Source organism: Dermacentor silvarum, chromosome 1 (assembly GCF_013339745.2).
Source record: "Dermacentor silvarum isolate Dsil-2018 chromosome 1, BIME_Dsil_1.4, whole genome shotgun sequence".
NCBI classification, from domain to species: Eukaryota; Metazoa; Arthropoda; class Arachnida; order Ixodida; family Ixodidae; genus Dermacentor; species Dermacentor silvarum.
Window position 1 is genome coordinate 56,915,974 of NC_051154.1, and position 21,153 is coordinate 56,937,126.

Sequence of the window (21,153 nt, forward strand, 5' to 3'; positions counted from 1 at the left end):
GGGGGAAAACCCCAGGCAGGAAACTGAAAGTGGACTTCACCCCAAACCAGCTAAGGCTTCGTTTTCAATTTGTATAGACAGCTCTCATCATATGTGAACCATAGGTGTACATTTTATTTGCTTCACATCCTCCTCATGCTCTCTTCGCTATCGCCGTCTTTCATCTGTGCTCCGCATTTGCTCTTTCATCCTTCGCTGTGCCCATTCGCTCGGTTACGAGGGACACCGCCAACGCTTTCTGCAGGAAGGGCCGCATAAGAGCTGAGCTCTAAAACCAGACTTGCCTGTGTAGTGCTCCACATACAAGTGAGAGAAAGTGGAAAGGCAAGGAAGGAGGTTAACCACCACCAAACAATCCAGTTTGCTAACCTGTAAAGGGGGAAGGGGACTTAAAGAGAAAGGAAGTGGAGGAAAGAAAATTGCATTCATGAATGACCTACAGCATACATCGCTGTCACAGCCTATCCTGCAAGTACGTGGACCACTACTCACTATTTGTGCCTATTCCACCTTTTGTAATCATGTTTCTGTGAAGAAAATATGCAGTTAAAGCTAATGCACCTTTATTTGCTTGCTTTTCATGAAATTGTGCCTTTATACGTTTTCTGTTTCTCACTTTACTCCCAGGAACAAGTTACGGAGAATTATACGCAAGGCTTCTCATGCAGTAATCTGGCATTTGAAATGTGACCGGGGAACTCTAGCCCTGTTGGCAGAAGATGTTCAGCGTCTTCTGGGTGATGTTTACCCTGGAATTAATATAGAGCTGGTAACTGTGCTATAAAATTCTTCTTGCTGTTTTTAATGCCTTTGTATCAAGGATGTTGTAGCAGTTAATTTCAGTACCTGGACTAAATGTACAGCTGCCAAGGATATTTGTAAAGATTTTCTTGTTGTTAGCAGCCATCATTTGAAGTGGTGACTCTTGTTTGGAACTGCTGATGTGACTGTTGTTGCACATTAGCTGGACATGGCAAAACTAAGAAAAACTCTAAAAATGGGGAAAGCAAGAAAGACACAAATGGTTCTGACTTTCAACAGTGTTTATTAGTGATGCAATGGTCACATATATGGAGGTGCGCACTGAAAGAAAAGAAAAAAAAAAAATACTAAACAAAAAACAATCAGCACAGTGTGTGTCTTCCTTTCTATGTCCCTGTCTTCTGTGCTGTGCTTCATCATCATCATCAGCCTGTTTATATGTCCACTGTAGGACAAGGCCTCTCCCAGTGATCTCCAATTACCCCTGTCTTGCTCTAGTGATTTCTACTTCCGCCTACAAATTTCCTAATTTCATCGCCCCATCTAATTTTCAGCCACCCTCGACTGCACTTCCCTTTCCTTGGCACCCATTCTGTAACTCTAATGGTCCACCGGTTATCTGCCCTATGCATTATACGGCCTGCTCAGGTCCTTTTTTTTTTCCGCTTAAAGTCAACGAGAATGTCAGCTCTCCCCATTTGCTCTCTGATTACACCGCTGTCTTCCTGTCTCTTAACGTTACGCCTAACATTTTTCGTTCCATCGCTCTTTGTGCGGTTCTTAACTTGTTCTCGAGATTCTTTGTTAACCTCCAAGTTTCTGCCCCATATGTTAGCACTGGTAGAATGCGTTGATTGTACACTTTTCTTTCAACGACAGTAGTAAGCTTCTAGTCATGATTTGGTAATGCCTGCTGTATGCAGTCCAACCTATTTTTATTCTTCTGTAAATTTCCTTCTCATGATCAGGATCGCCTGTGATTAATTGACTTAGATAAACATATTGCTGCACAGACTCTAGGGGCTGACTGGCGATCATGAATCTTGTTCTCTTGCCAGGCTATTGAACATTACGTTTGTATTCTGCATAATAATCTTTAACCCTACTCATTCATTTTCTTAACTAAGGTTATCAATCATTTTTTGAGGTTAAGGTCCTCAATCATGTGCTCTGCTTAGTTTTGTCATGAATGACCAACTCACCCAGGCTTCCACCCTTGTTATCTGGGCATATGTAGTATCTCTGTATTGGCAGTTTTGCATTTTTACCAGGCCGTGTTTTGTGTTACTATAACACTGTGCTATTGAGTGAAGTGTTTCAGTCTCTGCATGCCATGTGGCATGATTTGCACACCTTATGTTGTTGCAGGTTAAAGATATTGTGAATGCAGAAGAAGACAGATACCTTCATCATATGAGCAAGGCGGAGGCTGCACTGAATGATGTGAAGTCAGCTAATGTTATGCCAGGTATTTTGATGATTTGTTGCAAACATTGTATAGTAGCTTTATCACATGGGCACTAGTGTAAGATGTGTAAAACAATGAGATGCTTGTGTCGCACAAAGCTTTTTTGTCTTTGCCTTTCTTGTTTGTTTAGGACATATTGCTTGGGAACTCTATGTTCAGCATGGCCTCCAGAAGGACCTGATTACTGATCTGGCGGCAGAAAGAGGCCTGTCTGTTGACTGGGAACAGTTTGCACGGCTATTCAAGCAATTTCAGGTTGGCACAAGTTTAGTGTTTTATTTATTTATTTTCATTGTACTCATAACATGGTAACATGGCCTTTTTGTTATTTTCTCTTCCCGAGACTGCTTTTGTGCTTTTGTACTCAACACCCATTGTTTCACCTTGATAGAGCTGCAAGAATTGATTGAATCTTAAGTGGATCAAGTTAAAAAAAAGACTTCATCATTTCTGTTTTTTGTTGTGAAAGAAAATGCTTGAAATCGTGCACCATGCAGTGCACCAATGTGTTTCAACACCCCTTTGGCACTGGCCTTGTGTGAAAGCACAATTGTAGCAACTGTAGCATTGACTGGCTATTTCTGTTGTGTTCAGACAAATGAATGTAAGCTTGTGACTTGTTATTGCTACCCATTGTGCTGTCTCATCATGTGACATGGCTATGTGGGCTTCCACTTCAATGTAACAATGTTTACATTGATGAGTTCTTCTAATGAGTTGCTGCTTACAGCACATTGAAGGTAAATGTTTTATTTGGAGGTAGCACCTTTCCAACAGTATCAGTGTCTCCTGGTGCCATCCATTCTGTCACTTCCCCCTTCTGTTCTGTTGTTTCTCTTTTGTTTCTCTTTTTCTGAATGAAAATTCGGCATGTCTGTGTATTCCTTTGTCCTGTGATTTTTTTTTTTTTTTTTTTTTTTATGTCTTCCCTGGGCAGACAGGTAGACTTATGATGTCCTGCTTGCAGGCTGGAATGACCTTTTTTTTTTTTTCCTTTTCTATGTTTGCCTGTAAGAATTAAGTGGGAGGTTGGACTGCATTGGACATTTATTTTTTAGTCACTTCTGTCATGTCTATAAACATGGTATGCTAGATTTAGATGCATGTTAAAGAACGTTAGGTGGGCAAAATTGATTCGAGTGTCCCAATACACTGTGTGCCTCATAATCACATTGTGATTTTGGCATGTAACACCCCAGAATTAAATTTTTATGCCCTATATGCCTGGCTGATGTGCAGGCATGCACATCAGCTGGGGTCAGATTTTTTTCTTTTTTACATGAAAGCACCACAAGGCTTGATCCACATAAATGTATTGTCATTGGCTGTGTGCAATCAAATTAAGGGGAGCAATTAATATAAGCCCACTGTTTTGTAATGATTACTGACTTATTCGATGGCTTTATTTTCTTTTCACTGTGTTAAAATTGTGGTCACTTGTTTCCACTCCCTGCAGGTAGCATGAAATTGACAGTTGTTTACGCAGTTGGTGGCCGGTCTGAAGCCAGCCGTTGAAAATATGAGCAACTTTGTGTAAATGGCTGAGTTTTGCCTCTTATTACTTTACACGGGGGCAGAGCCAAATGTGTATCAGTCTTTCTCAAATCCTTTTTATTTGAATATTTTTTTGTTTGTTTAGAGCATTCACGCTTTATCTGCATCTTAGAATTCCTGTCATTGAATTTGGGCTTTGTGCTAAACAGCCAGAGCTGTAATGTGAGTATATTGTGAAGTAGGTGTGTAACCAAGGAAATTTCGTGGCTTGTAACAAAGAAATAAGCCGGCTATAAAATAGAAGCAGGAATAAGGCATAAATAGCCTGTCTGTGGCAGCGTCATATAAAAAGAAGTGGTTAAGATCTTTCACATTGCAGACATGAAAGCGAGTGAAGTGAATATCATTGTCCATTACACTTTTCATCTGCTAAGAGATGACATCTTTCAATTCCTTCCTAAAATTAGGCACCTGGCTAATGAATTTAAACTCAACTAAATGCAAATAAATGTCTTTTTGCCCCAAACTTTCTACTAATTCTAACTTTTCGTACGGCATAAAAAGCACCACATTATCTCGGGCTTCATCACTTAAATATCACGGTGTCACCCTTACTCCAAACCTCTCCGCACACAGTGGTATATTACCACTGTGTGCGCCAATGCAGCCAGATCATTGGGATATTTACGTTGAAACCTTCAAAACCCACTTTCTCTTATCCGTAAGGTAGCTTTTCAAACATTCGCCTGCCCACAACTTGAATTTCCCTCTTCGATCTGGTCTCCCTATCAAAACTACATATAACTACAATGTTAGAAGCAATTCAAGATAGAGCCGCCCGTTCCATTCTCGAAAATATGACAACCACTGAAGTGTAACACAAATTAAACTTTCCTTTTCCCTGCAGCCGTAAGTAACCGCCATGACATAGCCATTTTGTCATTGTTTCATAAATATACGCCATCTTTTACGCCTGGAAACATTGTCGTACACGTCACGTAGATCATACAATCACCCAAGTTCCAGCCACATTTATGGTAAAACTGACTCATTTAACCCATAAGTTAAATGGCTCCCACGTGCCATACGGCTGTGGAATAACCTTCCCGAAAGCATAGTTGCATAAACTAACCAAGAAAAGTTTCAGCAATGACCTAATGTGCATATCATCAGTTAACCTACATTATCATTCTTGATCTTTTTTTTTCCCCCAGTAATTTGTGCGTTTCTGTACTTCATATTTTATCCACCTCACCGTGATATGTATATGTTTTTTTAATGTTTTCTACGTTCTTTTTGTTTTACTTTGGTTCCCTGGCAGTGATATTTACATATAGTGTTCATGTTGTAATTTTCGCTGCTGTTGCTTAGAGCTTGTTTCCATGGGGTCAGTTATCACTTATTTATATGTGCTTTATACGTTATGTTCTGATTTCAATTTGTGTAACTTGTATTATGCCAACCTTACTCAATTTCCCATAAAGAGGTATTTTTAAATAAGTAAATAAATAAAATTAATTCCTGGTTAAGTGCTTTTATGGTAGCAAGTTACCAAAACGCGTGGTTATTCATATGTTCCAGGAAAAGTCTGCATCAGGTCATACAAGGGAAGAATTCAGTCCGTTCCATTATCTCCCTGATCATGCTGAGCACCTTCGGAAATTGGGTGTTGTGCCTACCGACACTGAGAGAATTTACTACTACACTTCTACTAACGGCATCTATGGTGAGTGTCCATATGTTATTTTGAGTTTTGTTCTGATTGCTAAAACTCAAAAAACTCATTTTAGACTGTTTTTGTGTGGTTTTTCAGCCTCAGTTGAATAAGCTATGTTTTCTTTATTCTGGTGAGCTGCTTTGTTAGGAAATTTTGTGTTCTTGCAGTCTAACAATACGTAAAAGGTATTGGCTAACATGTAAGAAGAAGCTGTGGCAGCTTCATCGTGATGATGGGCAGAGTGCAACAACACCTCTGTCATGTGATTTCAGTGCCTGTCAAGATTCTCAGGTTGTCCAAATCAGTCGTAGAATCTCGTAGAGCCTCCTAGCCAATAAATCAGCTTTTGAAAGGCATGACTAGTTAAGCAGTCAGTTGGTATATTGATGGTGATGCAACCTTGGACAGCAGTGGATGCATGTGGACAGCAGTATCATTTGCACCAGCTTGGTTACACGCCTGCTTTGTGAAAACCAGACATCTGTTCTGTGTATTATGTAGGACATCAGCCTTTCTCATGTGCTGGCTTGATCCTGGGGCGCGAGCAAGCAGGCACATGTTATATAATCTTCTGCTGTGAAAAACTGTTCGCAGTTCTAGTTATTTGATTAAACTAAAAAGAACTGACAGCTGAGCTAGTTGGCATGGATTCATACTTACAACATACAGTGCAAAAGATTGTCACAAAAAGGCAAGAAGACAGATATGGTGCTTAATAATGCTCAATTGCAGGAGTATGAATAAAGATGGTCTTGTTAATTATTGCTCTGTTCAATCTTTGTATGGAGGCTATCTCTCAATTTTCTGTTTGGTTGCTTGCAAGTGTGTTATTGGTTGTTGAATATTAGATTTTAAACTTTCTGTGGACTAATATGTGGCCAGCTACAAAATTTACAATAAATGTAAATTGTAGAGGTTCAAGTGCAATAGATACTGGTGAGAAGTGCAGATCCACTGCTGGAAAGAATGTTCTCAATTGTATAAAAATTGTGAAACGAAGCCGGTTCATTGTGTGCCATCTGTTTCTGAAGTGTTCTTGCAGTGTTATGTTCTATAATCTATTGTATACTAGGCCTTATGTGGCAACATTCCATCATGTTTATACTTACAGGAGAACTGTGAGAATGCAGTCATGGTTCTGCTCATGGTAAACGGCGGTGGAAATGACACCCACCGCTCCCGTTTACCGCCTACCGCACCGAGCTTACTGCCCACTGCTTGGGTTGACCGATCCAAATTTCCAATTCTTTTCTTGTGATCCTCGGGTGTTCCTATATCACGTGGGAAAATATTAGAAAGAAAAGTGACGTATATAAGTTGAGAAAATTGCCCCATTTTAGTGCGCTGTTGTCAAAAAAAAATTGTCGCAGTTTCACCCAAAAGGCGAACCATCAATTGTGATAGCAAATTAGGAGAGAGCTATACGGAGTAAGGATAGTATTTTTATCAGCTGTATAAACTTGGACATGCAGCAGCACCAGCAACGCGCAGAACTATTGTTGACGGCGTCGGCGTTTTGCCTGCGTTGGCACCGAACGCGCGTGGCGTTTTTATATAAATACGCATTTGTTGCCGCAGCTAAACGTCACCTCCCGTCTTCCCACAGCCTTTTGCACGACGGAAAAGTCGTGTTTGCTCTCTATATATGAAAAGGAAGAAAGAGACGCTTAGTTCTACAGCCCTTCAGGGAGCACGGTGCAGAACGCGCGTTTGCTCTGTGACGTGCATTTGCTCCCCGTGAAAGTGCGCGTGCCCCGCACCCTTTCACTCGCACATACAGCGTCCGGAGCGCGGCGACGATTTCATCGCCGTTGACGTCATACGGAACCTCATGGCGACGCCGATGGCAGAAATCCGCTTTGGAGTGTCCATATAATTGCTATCGCAATAAAATTGGGTAGAAAATCTGGTGTCAATAGGTGCCATCGCACTGCGGAGCCCGCGACAAGCACGACTTTCTATTGACACAGCGCCACTATTTTGGAACCATCGTAAAGAGAAGAGGTCTGAGCTTCAGATAGCCACAGCATCGTATTTTGCCATGCAGAAATAAAAGTAAAAGATGCGAAAAAAAAGAAAAAGCTAGCATTGCGATTTTTTACTACACCCACACGTACACAGGAAGTGCACCTATTGGCTGATGCAGATTTGAATAGCTGGTGCGTGTTGTACGCGCATTTTGACAATGGCGAGCTCTGTGTTTCCTTGTTTTCTTTGTCCTGGTGAAGTTTAGCAATCGTGGTAGGATGTGTTGCTGGCTGGCGTTAGTTTCGTTAAAGCGTCTAAAATGCAGAATTGGTGAATTTACAATTTAAAATGGCGGAATGGTTGTATCGGAAATAAAAAGCGAGAGAAAAGCTTAATTGCATGTGTAACCCCTCCCCCCAGTCGCAAGATGTCCACCTCGAAAATTTCTGGGGAGAACCTTGAAAGCAGTGTATTTAAACAAAAGCCAGTCAGTGGTGTCCCGAGATTTGCGAGAGAGCACATAGGCTTATTGTTTTTGATTGCAGGTAGTAAGTATAGCATGAAACTAAAAAGCAATTTGCCTAGCTATCACTGTGAACAGTGCTGTTTTCAGAAACATTGTTTTGGAATGGCTAATCTTAGAGGGACTATGTTGTAAATGCTACATAAGCTGACACATATCACAGGAACATTTTCCTGTTTATTATGGCATGCTGAGAGAGTACTTAATTTTATTATAGAGTTCCCATCATTGAAGACAACTGTCGAAGCTATCTTTTGCAATGGCCAGGGAGTTACGAGTGCCAGAGAAGGAGAGGACTGTCTTGTTGTAACCAATGCCACAAACTTCTACTTTGAAAGTGGGGGCCAAGTCTCTGACACTGGATGCATCAAAACCAAGGTAGTTGTCCTGTTACTGTATTTCACAAGCAAGTTATAGCTGATTTCTTTGTAGCATACCTGGTGTTTTTTTTTGTTTTTTTATGCAGAATGCTTAAAAAAAAGAACTGTTATATCTAGGCTCCTGGTGTTTTTGTGCTAGACTACATGACTGGGCTTACATTAGCAGCAAGAAAACTTTCAATGGTTGGGCGAATTACTGAGAATGTACTCATTAACTTTCTAATTATTCATTTCAGGATACATATTGAAATTGCAAAATTACGGCAGAGCAGTAGTGTTGAAGTTATGTATGTTTTGCAGATGTCTTAAGACTATAGCACCACTTTAGAGATATCCATCTCCAGAATCAGCTAAAAAATGCGTTGGTGTTCCCACCAAGACCATTTCAAACCGCAAGGGGAACACATTTGGGAGCCATATTTAGATTTCCAATGTATTTCTTAGCACATATTAAGGATAGTTTCTGAAAAGTGGTGCTATTTTAGTCTTTGGTTTTCTGTTAAGGGAGTGTAGACACCAAATTTAGAGGCTGAATTGAATATAGCATAAGCTTTGTATTCTGACAAGGAACGCTTTCACAAAGTATGACTGCCAGCAGTTGGCTAAAAGGTAATTTATTTCAGTTTAAAGTCTAGAAATGAAATGTGGCTTCCTTCTCCAGCCTCGCCGCGATAGCTATCATGAAAACGTCATTGTTGAGAGCAAAATAGTGTGATATGAAAGACACTGGTGGCGGCGCATTTTCACAGCGGCTGCACGTGCATTTGCTGAAACACAGCTAGGAGACGCAAGTGCACGTGTTAAATTGAGCAGATCACGCATGAGTTAGCTGTCGTAAATGCTTTGGTGTCTCACGTGCCCTCCGTAACGTTGGATGCTCAACACTTATGTCATTCAAAAGTTATTCACCCCTGCTACGGGAATATTGAAATAAGAAACTGTGCGGTAGTAATTGCATGATATTTCATTACCAAGGACACGATTGTGCATGTGCCAGTTGTTCTCATGATTCCCTAGATGCTGTGTATTACCCAAAACCGTCACCCGAGAATTTAGTGTCTGCACTCCTTTAAGTATATATGACATCACTACTGCTCGACTTCAATTTACGATTACAACATGTGGCCTTACTGAATAACCTAAAGTTAATTAGCACATTTTAGGTAGTTAGCCAAATTATTATGGAAAATATTCTTGCTGGCAACATCTGCCTAGCCATGTAGCCTAGCAGTGAAAATGGCGGCAGCCTAAATACATATAATAGTTTTTCAGGACTGTTCTGCATTACAAAAAGAACGCTTTGTATATGGCTGTGGTTCTTGCTGTCTCGCGTTCCCATTTGAAATCAGACTTTTCTTGAGTGACATAATTGAGTTGTCTGGTCTCAAGCCTTGCATCAAAATTTTGTTTTGTTCATAAAGTACCAAGGCATGTTTCACGACAGCACTTTCTCAAGTGACTCAGAGAAATAAGAAGCCTTGTTGAACTAGCTGCAAGGGAAGGAAACATTTAAATAATAATTAAAAAAAAGACATTTAGACTCCAGCGGTTCTTTGATTCCCATAACTCAATTAATGCAAAAAGCAATTGAACCCCCTTTCTCCTTGGTATATAGAGAAAGAACTCCTGGTGCTCCTGGAGATCATCTGAGAGAGGTTTATCGTAAGGGAAAGGTTGAAAGGTCAGCCTGAAACTCACTTCTAGCCAGCTACTTGGCATAGGGGCAAGGGGAAAGGGAAAAAAAGGGAGAATCAAAGCATGTGATGAACTACTTGAAAACACCTGGACAGTGTCAACGCTTAGACTCCTGGACCATGTCAGCATACTGACATGGTCCATGACACTACTGTACACACAGTGTAGATGCTGCATTGCACATATTGAAAGCAGATATGGTCTACGCATGATTCTAAAGCAGTCATTGTTGCTGACGCTGCTTCCTATTTAGTCTACCCTGTGACTTGCAGCAGCAGCATGCATCTTTCATTTTGCTGCATCATCCGTTTGCCACAGTATGCATTCAATACATGCTTGTTTAATGAGGGCTCCACAAAGTGGCGTACTCAGTTTAGGTGCACGTTAAAGAACCCCAGGTGGTCAAAATTAATCCAGAGTTATGGACTATGGCATGCCTCATAATCAGATCGTGGTTATGGTGCATAAAACGCCATAATATAATTTTTAATTTTGACAAAGTGGCGTGAAAGCACATGCTCCAGGCTCCATACACTAATAATTTCAGAACACTATTACTTTTTCTTTTTCTGAAAATTTCTTGCCATGGAAGGACACTTTAACAAGCCTGTATTATCTTTTAATATGCCATCCCCATGTCTTACGGTAATATATGTATTGTGGGGTCTCACATGTGCTCTTGGGACAAAGGAATGACAACACAGTAGTGCAAACAATCAAAAGGGCATTTATTGCACCTTTCATACACTAATACACACAAGCCGAATTACTACCAATAGAACATTCACATGGGCGTGCGACAAATCAAGGAAGTCCGACTAACCGCGACCCGATAACGAGCGAATATGTTTGCCCCATGCTGTGACACCATCGCCTAGTTGTTCACGTGTACGGTCACGCGAACGGTGGCGCGTTCGAACGATCCGTGTTCGTCCATACCGGTGTCCTGCTCTTAGCCTCGTGAGATGGTCCCGCGAAGCGGGCCGGCGCACGTGCGAAGCGTTCGTGCGTGTTGGTCGCCGATCCCAAGCCAAAGAGGAAGCGCCTTTTACCTTTTTCTCCCCAAGTCACCCCGCTGTTCGGTGGCGTTAGCATCGCGTCACTCGCGCCATCTCTCGCAATGCGCCACAACCACCATGACCTCCGCCTGCGCTTAGCCACGCGGAGAAGCCGGATTACGGGAGATGCGAGCTATGCGGGGAAAACAACATTAGAGGACGCGTGAGAGTCGCGCGTCCCCACAGTATATCAGCCAAACTGAACGTTGCGTGCACGACTGCTTAAGGGAGCATGCGCAAAAAGTAAGCAAGAGGACAAGGGCATACATGTGGTGACCCACGTATGCATGTGGTTCTGAGGCTGCCATTCTGAGACAGCCATTCTAGGCAGGATCGGTAACGCTTCAAGACTTGCTTTGGAAGTCGCTTTTGTCAAGAACAGAGATCCTTGTTAAGCGAGCCATCAATCTCACTACTTAGCTTAGAGTTTCACTTTTTCTGCAACCGTCTTTGACAGACACGTGTTATTGCTGCGATGTTTCTGTATTTGTATTGTGCGCATGCATGACAAGATGATATATATGTGAAACCCTTCCTGTTATTAAACAGTTGTGAGTAGTGCTTGTCTTTGTTTTCCCTTCCTGTGTGCATTGTCATTTTGTTATGCTGATTTTTCTCATGCAACACCAACGAGCCCAACAGTTAATTCTTCTACTGTATTATCTGCTTGCTTGTGCCAAGTGTAGTCATGGCTAGAATGCTGAGCTTCAATCGTATAATTGTTGGCTCAGTCCCAGGTATACCTGCTTGTTTATTTTTATTTTTTAATGCTACGTCATGCTGTGCCTGAACCAAACTGTGGTGGATAGACACACATTTCCTAGCTCATAATGTGTTGCCGAGCCGCTGGGAAAGTCCGTACATCCGGAAGGAAATCAGACAGCGTTTCCAGGCATAATGCGACGTTTTATTGTCGTCTCGGAAATATATAGAAAAGGGGGGGGGGGAGGGGGGGGGAAAGAAGAAAATCTGGCACACGGCGCAAGGGCAGCTGCCGCATGCCGATTCGGCTGACGTAAGTGATAACATTCCTTTCCCCTTAATAACCGTAGCGCTCTACCGGCTTCTTCGTACGAGTGGAACGCCGCAGTTGGGGCGGGGCTTCTGAGCCGTCCGACGTGGTACTGGAATCCAGCGCCCTCTCCTCTGTGGGCATCGGGTCGTCCTGGGGTTCGGCGGATGGGGTCCCGGATGTGTCGGCAGAACGCTTGCGCACTTGATCCGTGTGTCTGCGAACCACACCTTCATCCGTCTGAACAGTCACCAACCGGGCACCTGTGGTAGACTTGACTTTACCAGGTGTCCACTTGTCCCCGACTCCGTAGTTGCGGACGTAGATGGTGTCGCCTGGGGCGAAACTCCAGGTAGTGTCGTCGGTGGGTTTCCGCCGATGTTCTGTCTGTTTCCTGGGTGGAAAACACATGTCTAGTCTCGTCCGCAGCTTGTACCCCAAAAGCAATTCTGATGGAGACAACCCCGAAGGCTGTGGCGCGTTCCGGTACTTGCACAAAATTCTAGCCAGCGCAATCCCGAGATCCACTCCAGTCATTTTCTTTAAACCGTCCTTTATAGTTCTGACGGCGCGTTCTGCCAATCCATTGCTCTGTGGATGATAAGGCGGCGTGCGAATGTGCGTGATACCGTTTCGCACCATAAAACGGTCAAACTCTGACGCGGTAAATGGCGTGCCGTTATCCGAGACCACGGTACGAGGCAGTCCGAATCTGCTAAACAACGCCCTAAGAGCGTCCACGGTGTTTTTAGCAGTGGCCTGGCGCATCGGTATAGCTTCTATCCACTTGCTGTGCGAGTCCACAATAATCAGAAGCATGGTGTTATTAACGGGCCCCGCGAAGTCTATGTGCAGTCGCGACCATTTCTCGTTCGTACTGGGCCAGCTTACAGGCTCCTGTGTCGGTGGCATGGGTAAAGCTTGTACACAGCTGCGACATTCATCCCCGACACGCTGAATGGCTTTGTCAAGACCGGGCCACCAGAAACTAGACCTTGCCACGGTCTTCATGGTTGAAACTGCCTGGTGGGCCTCGTGTAACAGTTTTAACAACCTCCCACGAGCATCTTTGGGGATTACTACCCGATGGCCCCAGAACAGTAACCCTCCTTCCACGGACAATTCATGTCGCCGTTTGTAGTATTCGGACAGTGCCACGTTTCCTACAGGCCGTGGTGATGGCCAACCCCCGATAACATACCGGCAAACACTTGATAACATCTCGTCTGCTGCTGTCAGTGCTTTCAACTCCTGGCGTGACACCGCGGGATGGTCCCATCCGTCGATGGCGAGCACCATGTCATCGCATTCTTCAACTGCTGGTTCCGGCGCCTGCAACATTTGTGGCAAACGGCTCAGTGCATCCGAGTTGAGCATCAGTTTGCCGGGTTTAAACATCAACTTATACTTGTAAGCTCCCAGCAACAGAGCCCACCTTTGAATTCTTGCAGCGGCCATAGCCGGGGTCTGGCGATCTGCCCCCATAAGGCCTAGCAAGGGGCGGTGATCAGTGACCAGCGTGAATTCACGTCCCAGGAGGTAATCACGGAACCGAGTAACTCCGTATACTAGCGCTAAGGCCTCGCGTTCGATCTGGGAGTATTTCCTTTCGGCTACGGTCAATGTCCGAGATCTAAATCCAATCGGTCTGTTCTCGCCATCTATGCGATGAAAAAGCACTGCACCGACGCCATGCGGCGAAGCATCACATTCCAAGAGTAGCTCCCGTTTTGGGTCAAAATGTGTTAAGACCGGCGCAGCGCACAGCTTATTCCTGGCCTCTTCGAAAGCTCGCTCTTCTTTCTTGCCCCAAACCCATTTTGCTCCTTTCTCTAAAAGCCGATATAACGGCGCGAGCAACGTAGACAGATTCGGCAAGAACTTGTTGTAAAATGTTATCATGCCAAGAATTGACCGCAATTCGGTGACGTTTCGTGGGGCCGGAGCTAGCCTTATAGCGTCAACATTTTTTTCTAGCGGATGCAATCCCTCTGCGTCGATGCGGTGACCAAGATAGGTTACTGATGACTCAGAAAATCTACATTTGTCGGCACGAAGCTTGATGCCATGCTCCTTGAAACGATGAAGTACCGCTTCAACATTAGCATTCTGATCCCCGGCGGTGTCTGCTATTAGCACATCATCTAGATACGCTTGGGTACCTGGCAGACCCTTTAGCACCTCCTCGATCTTGCGTTGAAATATAGCGGGTGCCGACGCTATGCCAAAGGGTAAGCGATTGTAGCAGAATAGTCCCTTGTGGGTGTTAATGACCGCCAGCTTTTTGGAGTCGTCGTGAAGCGGGATTTGATTGTAAGCGTCTCGGAGGTCTAGAATGCTGAACTTCTCGCCCCCACAGAGATTACCAAATATGTCATCTATAATCGGCAATGGGTATTGTTCCACTTCGCACACGGGGTTCAAGGTGACTTTAAAGTCACCACAAATCCGCACCGTCCCGTCTTTTTTCAGCACGGGTACTATGGGCGTAGCCCATTCAGAATGAGGCACGGGGGAAATTATGCCCGCCGCAACTAGCCTGTCCAGCTCTTGAGACACTTTTTCGCGAAGTGCAAATGGAACCTTCCTTGCCTTGTAAAACTTGGGGTTTGCTCCTTCTTTGACGTGTAGTCGGGCCGGAGGGCCTCTCAGCAGTCCAGTTCCGTCGGTGAACAGCTCCGCGTAGCGCTCCAGTAGTGCTGCGGACGGTGATGCAGACGTGCTTTCCGTGCTTGTTTCTTTGACGTGCAATACAGGGACGCCTTCTGCACGCAATTTCTGCAAAAGATCCCGCCCACAAAGGCTGGGGCCGTCACAATTCAGAACCGTTAGGCTACAGTTTACTGTCAAGGATTGGTAAGAAACATTCATCTTGAGCACTCCAAGTACCGGAAGCTTGCCGAGATAACATGACAACTTTATCTGTGCTTCTTGCAGCTGCGGCCATCGTTGACGGTACGTTTCATAAACTGCCCTGGGAATTACACAGACTGGCGATCCTGTGTCGATGTCCATCGTCAGATTGATGCCACCCCAATTGAAACATTTCCTGATAGGTGGAACCAAAGCTGGAGCAGTGGTCAATGACCAAATCTGCGATGCGTTGCTGTCGCCATCTTCAGTATCGTCCTTCGTATGCGCTGTTAATGCTAGCGCTCTGTCGGTGGTGGTTTCGGGCGAACACATTCTGGCTAAGTGACCCTGCCGCCTACACTTGAAACATCGCCGCTTCTTTAGCCTGCACGTCGAAGCTTTGTGCCCATAGCTTCCACAACATCTGCACAGTGCTTGTGACGTTACGGGTTTCTTTTTACTCGAGCCTGGTTCACGTTGCTGGGATAATTGTAGCACGTGCGTCTGCTCGTTGTCGGCCGAAATGCCTTGTGAATCAAGTTCTGCGGTTTCCGCGGCAAGAGCGAGGGCCTCAGCGTCAGCCAAAGACAAATCCTTTTTCGCTAGTAGCTGTTTCTGTAAGCTCTTGGACCTTACACCACACACTATCCGGTCCCTTATCATGTTGTCCAACATTGACGCAAATTGGCAATTATTCGCCATTTGGCGTACGGCCACAATGAATGCGTGCATAGGCTCTCCCTCTTGCTGACAGCGATGATAGAACTTGAACCGCTCGGTAATTTCATTCGGCTGTGGGTTATAGTAGCTGTTTAAGGTCGTCACAACCTCATTGTAGCTCAAAGAACTTGGCGGTAGGGGTGCAACTTTTCCACATAATACTTCAACTGTCGAAGTTCCGAGCGCGGCAACAAGCAAGGCTCTTTTCTTCGCATCTTCGGTGATACTGTTAGCTTCAAAGTACGCTTCGATTTTTACAATGTAGGGTTGCCACTTATCTCTCGTATCGTCGAAGTCTGGTAGCTTGTGGGCCATGGCTGGCGTTGGTTCCGGGCGGTTGTCAGGTCCTGCAGGAACCTTCGCTTGTTTCAATCCCACCCTCGTCGCCACTGTTGCCGAGCCGCTGGGAAAGTCCGTACATCCGGAAGGAAATCAGACAGCGTTTCCAGGCATAATGCGACGTTTTATTGTCGTCTCGGAAATATATAGAAAAGGGGGGGGGGAGGGGGGGGGAAAGAAGAAAATCTGGCACACGGCGCAAGGGCAGCTGCCGCATGCCGATTCGGCTGACGTAAGTGATAACATAATGTATTTTAATAAAACTTGTTGTTGGGCTAGTTGGTACATGCTTCATACAACGAAAAGACGCAACGCACCAAGAAAAAGACAGGCGAAAGGAAAGAGCGTCACTCGCAGCTAACTTTATTCCGAGAAAGCATCGCAATATATAGCCAAGCCACACATGCGCGGCAAGGTTCCGCACATCACACCACCCTAGATGAGTCAATAGGAAACATGTGCTAGTTTTTAAAAAGCATCTAAAAAATTCAAACTCAGCGCCACGCAACACTACTGACGTATCGCTAATGCAGATATCTTTTTTTCTTCTTATGTAGTATGCTTTCAGCATTTCTCGTGCCAAACATAACTTATGTTTGCAGTAAAATATGTTCGTATACAGATTGCTGATGCTTATTCTTGGTGCATGGTGTGAGTTTTGCAGTGCGAAGCACTGAAGTGCGGAAAGAAGAGAAAACGAATGGAGGGGTAGTGAAAGAAGGACAAACACGAGCGCTGATTACCAACTCGATATATTGTTTAAGAACGCACAAAAATATACACAACGTGATAGGGTTATCAAACCCTGTATGAGAGACACTAGTCACATCAATAAGTCAAAACCAGCAGTAAAAAAAAAAATAAAAAATTCATTACATGGCAAGAATTTTCAATAGATTAAAGACCAGACACGTTTAGGGTTGGTATAGGCTCAAAAGCGGGAACTCCTTATCGTGTAAAGCCACTGATGGTTGACTTACGCACGTGTCACCATATTTTTAATACTATAGGCCTCAGAAATTTCCTGCGTTCCCCGATTGTGATGGCGATCCACTACATTATCTCATTAAACGGAGGCTTACAGCCGCAGCTGTTGCAGTACACCACTAGGTTAGATGTTCTTCCTTTCGTTAAGTTGTTTTTGTGCTGCCCCAGTCTTTTGTTTATACAGCGTCTTGTTTGGCCTATATAACTGAGGCCGCATATAAATGGTATTCGGTGCACAACCCCTATGCTGCAATCCACAAATTTATTTTCGTGATTAACTGCGCACGTTGTGCGGTCTCACATGTGCTCTTGGGACAAAGGAACGACAACACAGTAGTGCAAACAATCGAAAGGACATTTATTGCACCTTTCATACACTAATGCACACTAGCCGAATTAGTACTACCAATAGAACATTCACATGGGCGCGCAACAAATCAAGGAAGTCCGACTCACCGCGACCGGATAGCGAGCGAATATGTTCGCCCCATGCTATGATACCATCTCCTAGTCGTTCACGTGTACGATCATGCGAATGGTGGCGCGTTCGAACGATCCGTGTTCGTCCATACCGGTGCCCCGCTCCGAGCCACGCGAGACGTCTCGCGAAGCGTGGATCGGCACACGCGCGGGACGTCCGCGTCGCTCACTGATCCCAACCCAAAGAGGAGGCGCCTTTGACCTTTTTCTCCCAAGTCACCCCGCCGTTCGGTGGCGTTAGCATCGCGACACTCGCGCCATCTCTCGCAATGCGCCGGAACCACCATGACCGCCACTGGCACTTAGCCACGCGGTGAAGCCGGATTACAGGAGACGCGTGAGAGTCGCGCATCCCCACAACGTCCAGCTTTTCTTTTCTTTCCGCGTGCTTTAAAAATTACTGCCATGAACTTCGACCAACTCAGCCACATCGCTATTCTTATTCTTCGTGCTAGGTACTTCTACAAGAAGCCACTAAGTTGCTATGAGGGGGTCAGGCAACCCTCTGCCACACTTTTCTCAGACCCTAACTGATTTCCTTGCTCATTGCCAATTAACTGGGTTGGTCTCACTTTCATTTGTTGTTTCTTGTTGCCAGTCCAATAAAATATGTCTGTTTCGAATTCGAGGGAGGGAAATGAGGGGGCTATCTGTGATGTGAATTCTATGTAATACTGATAGGGAAATATGGCCAATAGTGGCAGCTATTGCAGATGAATAAGCTTGCTTTGTGCATTGTGAAAAATTAGTGAATTCTTATGGTTGTTTTTTGTACTTGCTTTAAATTATGTTACAACTCATTGTGACGTTCTCAGTGTGAGGATAACAAAGCAAGGGGAGCTCATAAATATAAAAAAAGCAGATCAGTGTACAACTCAGTGTGCAACTTAGTCTGGTTGCACACTTTTTTTTTCTCGATCCCTTGTTTGCTACAGCATTTCAGTAAGTTGGTCTAAAATATCTGCATAACATTTGTTTTCAGAGTGGTGAAGTCGCTGTTCATGATGTGAAAAACTGCAGTGGCTTTGTTTTTCACAAAGGTGTGGTCACAGCTGGATTAATCCACCAGGATGATGATGCAGAAATGTGGATTAATAAGGTGAGAAGACCATTTATCTTATAATATGTTACCTTATAGTACTGTATATGTATATCAGCATATCATCATCATCATCATCATCAGCCTATATTTATGTCCACTGCAGTTGGCCTGCAGTGGACATAAATATAGGCTGATGATGTAAGATAACTTAAAGCATAACTTATACCAGCATATAAGGTATTGTTAATCATTACGGCACTTTTTGTGTATTTTTTCTCCTGTACTGAAACTATCAGCAATTTTGATATGTCTATGCTCCAACTTGCAGCAGAGGGTGGTGTTAATCCACTTATTATTTTCTCAGAAAGCCTATGTAAACAACAATATACAGTCAAATGCCTCTATAATGAAGCGCTTGGGACACTAAGAATGTTTCGCGTTACAGGTCACTTCTAAGCACATACGGCAAAAAGAAATTCTTTATTTAGCTTTCTTTATTCTTTATTTATCCTTGTGTAATGTCCCGTTTCTTGGGACCTTTGAGGTATTCTGAGTGAATTCAAGTGAAACTTAGTGAATTAGGCTGTTACTTTTCTTATGCGCACGTCGTTCGACAGAATGTGCAATTGCAGCCAATGCTAGGGCAAGGAGGTTCACAGCACGCTCAGCAGCAAAATTTCGAAGTGAGGCATGGTACAGCTGCAGAGCATCGAGTGCTGCTATTGCCTGCCTCGTCAAAAGTCTTGGTTAGTTTACAGGTTCTTCAACACTGTTGCCTTCGTCGACTTTTGACTCCATCCCATCCTTGATGGCCTCAGCAATGTCGTTATTCGTCAGTTCTGAGCAGATTATCGTGCCGGTTAAAAGTAGGGGAGAGGGGGCAGGGACTACTATAACTAGTGCAGTGTCAGGACCCTTCCGCAGGGTGGCACTTCTCGTGTGCATCACTGCTCTGTGGTAGCTATGGAGGGATGTGGTGGCGCTGTAGGGATGTAGTGGCACTGTTACGTGCATTACATCCAATAAATAATCCCTCAGAATGCCTTTATTTCTTTGTTTCAGAGGCATTCACAATACATGCGGCAGTTAGAAATTCGGTCAGGGCATATGAAATCCTTTGTCATACAAGTCATTTCATTTTAGAAGCATTTGTTGTCGAAGCATTCAACTCTTCATCTTGTGGCAGGTTTTGTAGGTGTTTGAACATCTTGAAACTGGTGGTAGTCTCATGATGCCTACTGAATGGATATGCCTTGAGCATTGACTGTCTTCAGTTCAGCTGCTGCAGCATGTTCTCGAATGCCACTCATAAAGCTATTGTTACCACAGTTTAGTTAAATAACAAGCTAATCAATGCCTATCAGTCAAATTGTGATGCTTGTTGGTGCAAATAATGCATTGCCAAAAAATAAGCTCCATAGGTGGAAAGTTTTCATTTTTCTGCGGAGGGGCAGCTGGTGCCCGACCAGTTTCCGAAACCTACATATATATATATATATATATATATATATATATATATATATATATATGTCATCATCACCATCAGCCTATATTTATGTCCACTGCAAGACGAAGGCCTCTCCCTGTGATCTCCAGTTACCCCTGTCTTGCGCTAGCTGATTCCAACTTGCGCCTGCAAATTTCCCAACTTCATCACCCCACCTAGTTTTCTGCCGTCCTCGACTGCGCTTCCCTTCTCTTGGTATCCATTCTGTAATTCTAATGGTCCAGCGATTATCCATCCTACGCATTACATGGCCTGCCGAGCTCCATTTTTTCCACTTGAATGTCAACTAGAATATTGGCTATCCCCGTTTGTTCTCTGATCCACACCACTCTCTTTCTGTCTCTTAACGTTAGACCTAACATTTTTCATTCCATCGCTCTTTGTGCGGTCCTTAACTTGTTCTCGAGCTTCTTTGTTTATCTCCAAGTTTCTGCCCCATATGTTAGCACCGGTAGAATGCAATGATTGTACACTTTTCTTTTCAGCAACAGTGGTAAGCTCCCAGTCAGGATTTGGCAGTGCCTGCCGTATGCACTCCAACCCAATTTTATTCTTCTGTAAATTTCTTTCCCGTGATCAGGGTCCCCTGTGAGTAATTGACCTAGTTAAACGTACTCCCTTACAGACTCTAGAGGCTGACTGACGATCCTGAATTCTTGTTCTCTTGCCAGGCTATTGAACATTATGTTTGTCTTCTGCATATTAATCTTCAACCCCACTCTTATACTTTCTCGGTTAAGGTCCTCAATCATTTGCTGTAATTTGTTCCCATTGTTGCTGAATATACGAGGTGTGTTCAAAAAGAAACCGAACTTTTGAAATAGCGCACCAACCGGCTGAGGGAGCGTGCTGCGGCTACTGAGCGCATGTAGCGGCAGGTTTAGACAACAAACTGCCATTTGCCACGTTTCGCTCTGAACGTTAGTTGGCGAGCTACAGCTGTTGAAGTGAGCACATGAACAAGCTGTTCTTCGGATTTGTGCCAAAGTGACAATGAAGCAATTGGAAGAACAGCATGTGTGTCTGTGTAAAGTTCTGCTACAAACCTGGGAAAACTTTCACAGAGAGATGTCAGTTGCTTAGCCAAGCATACGGTGAGGAATGTATGAGGCGCACGCAGTGCTATGATTGGTTCAAGCATTTTGAAG

The 21,153-nt window shown here is 44.1% G+C and overlaps 2 protein-coding genes across 2 annotated transcripts in view; one reads left to right on the forward strand and one right to left on the reverse strand.

The window, feature by feature from the left end:
- LOC119463733 (alanine--tRNA ligase, cytoplasmic) overlaps positions 1-21,153 on the forward strand; it is a 58,598-nt gene that overhangs the window by 19,993 nt on the left and 17,452 nt on the right. The window contains exons 8-13 of the mRNA XM_037724560.2: positions 628-769; positions 2,131-2,230; positions 2,361-2,485; positions 5,306-5,450; positions 8,150-8,310; positions 18,439-18,555. Of these exons, the coding sequence (XP_037580488.1) occupies positions 628-769; positions 2,131-2,230; positions 2,361-2,485; positions 5,306-5,450; positions 8,150-8,310; positions 18,439-18,555 (790 nt within the window). The remainder of the gene's footprint in view (positions 1-627; positions 770-2,130; positions 2,231-2,360; positions 2,486-5,305; positions 5,451-8,149; positions 8,311-18,438; positions 18,556-21,153) is intronic.
- Positions 12,080-13,449, reverse strand: LOC125946009 (uncharacterized). Its single transcript, XM_049668487.1, has 2 exons — positions 13,279-13,449; positions 12,080-12,471 (listed from the first exon to the last, which is right to left on the reverse strand). The coding sequence occupies exons 1-2, from the start codon at positions 13,416-13,418 to the stop codon at positions 12,105-12,107; spliced, it is 507 nt and encodes a 168-aa protein (XP_049524444.1). The 5' UTR covers positions 13,419-13,449; the 3' UTR covers positions 12,080-12,104.

Coding starts and splice junctions, on each gene's coding strand:
- LOC125946009 (XM_049668487.1), bottom strand. CDS start 13,418: ATGTTGCAGGCGCCGGAACCAGCAGTTGAAGAATGCGATGACATGGTG. Junction 12,472..13,278: donor ATGTTATCAAGTGTTTGCCG/GTATGTTATCGG, acceptor TTTTCCACCCAG/GAAACAGACAGAACATCGGC.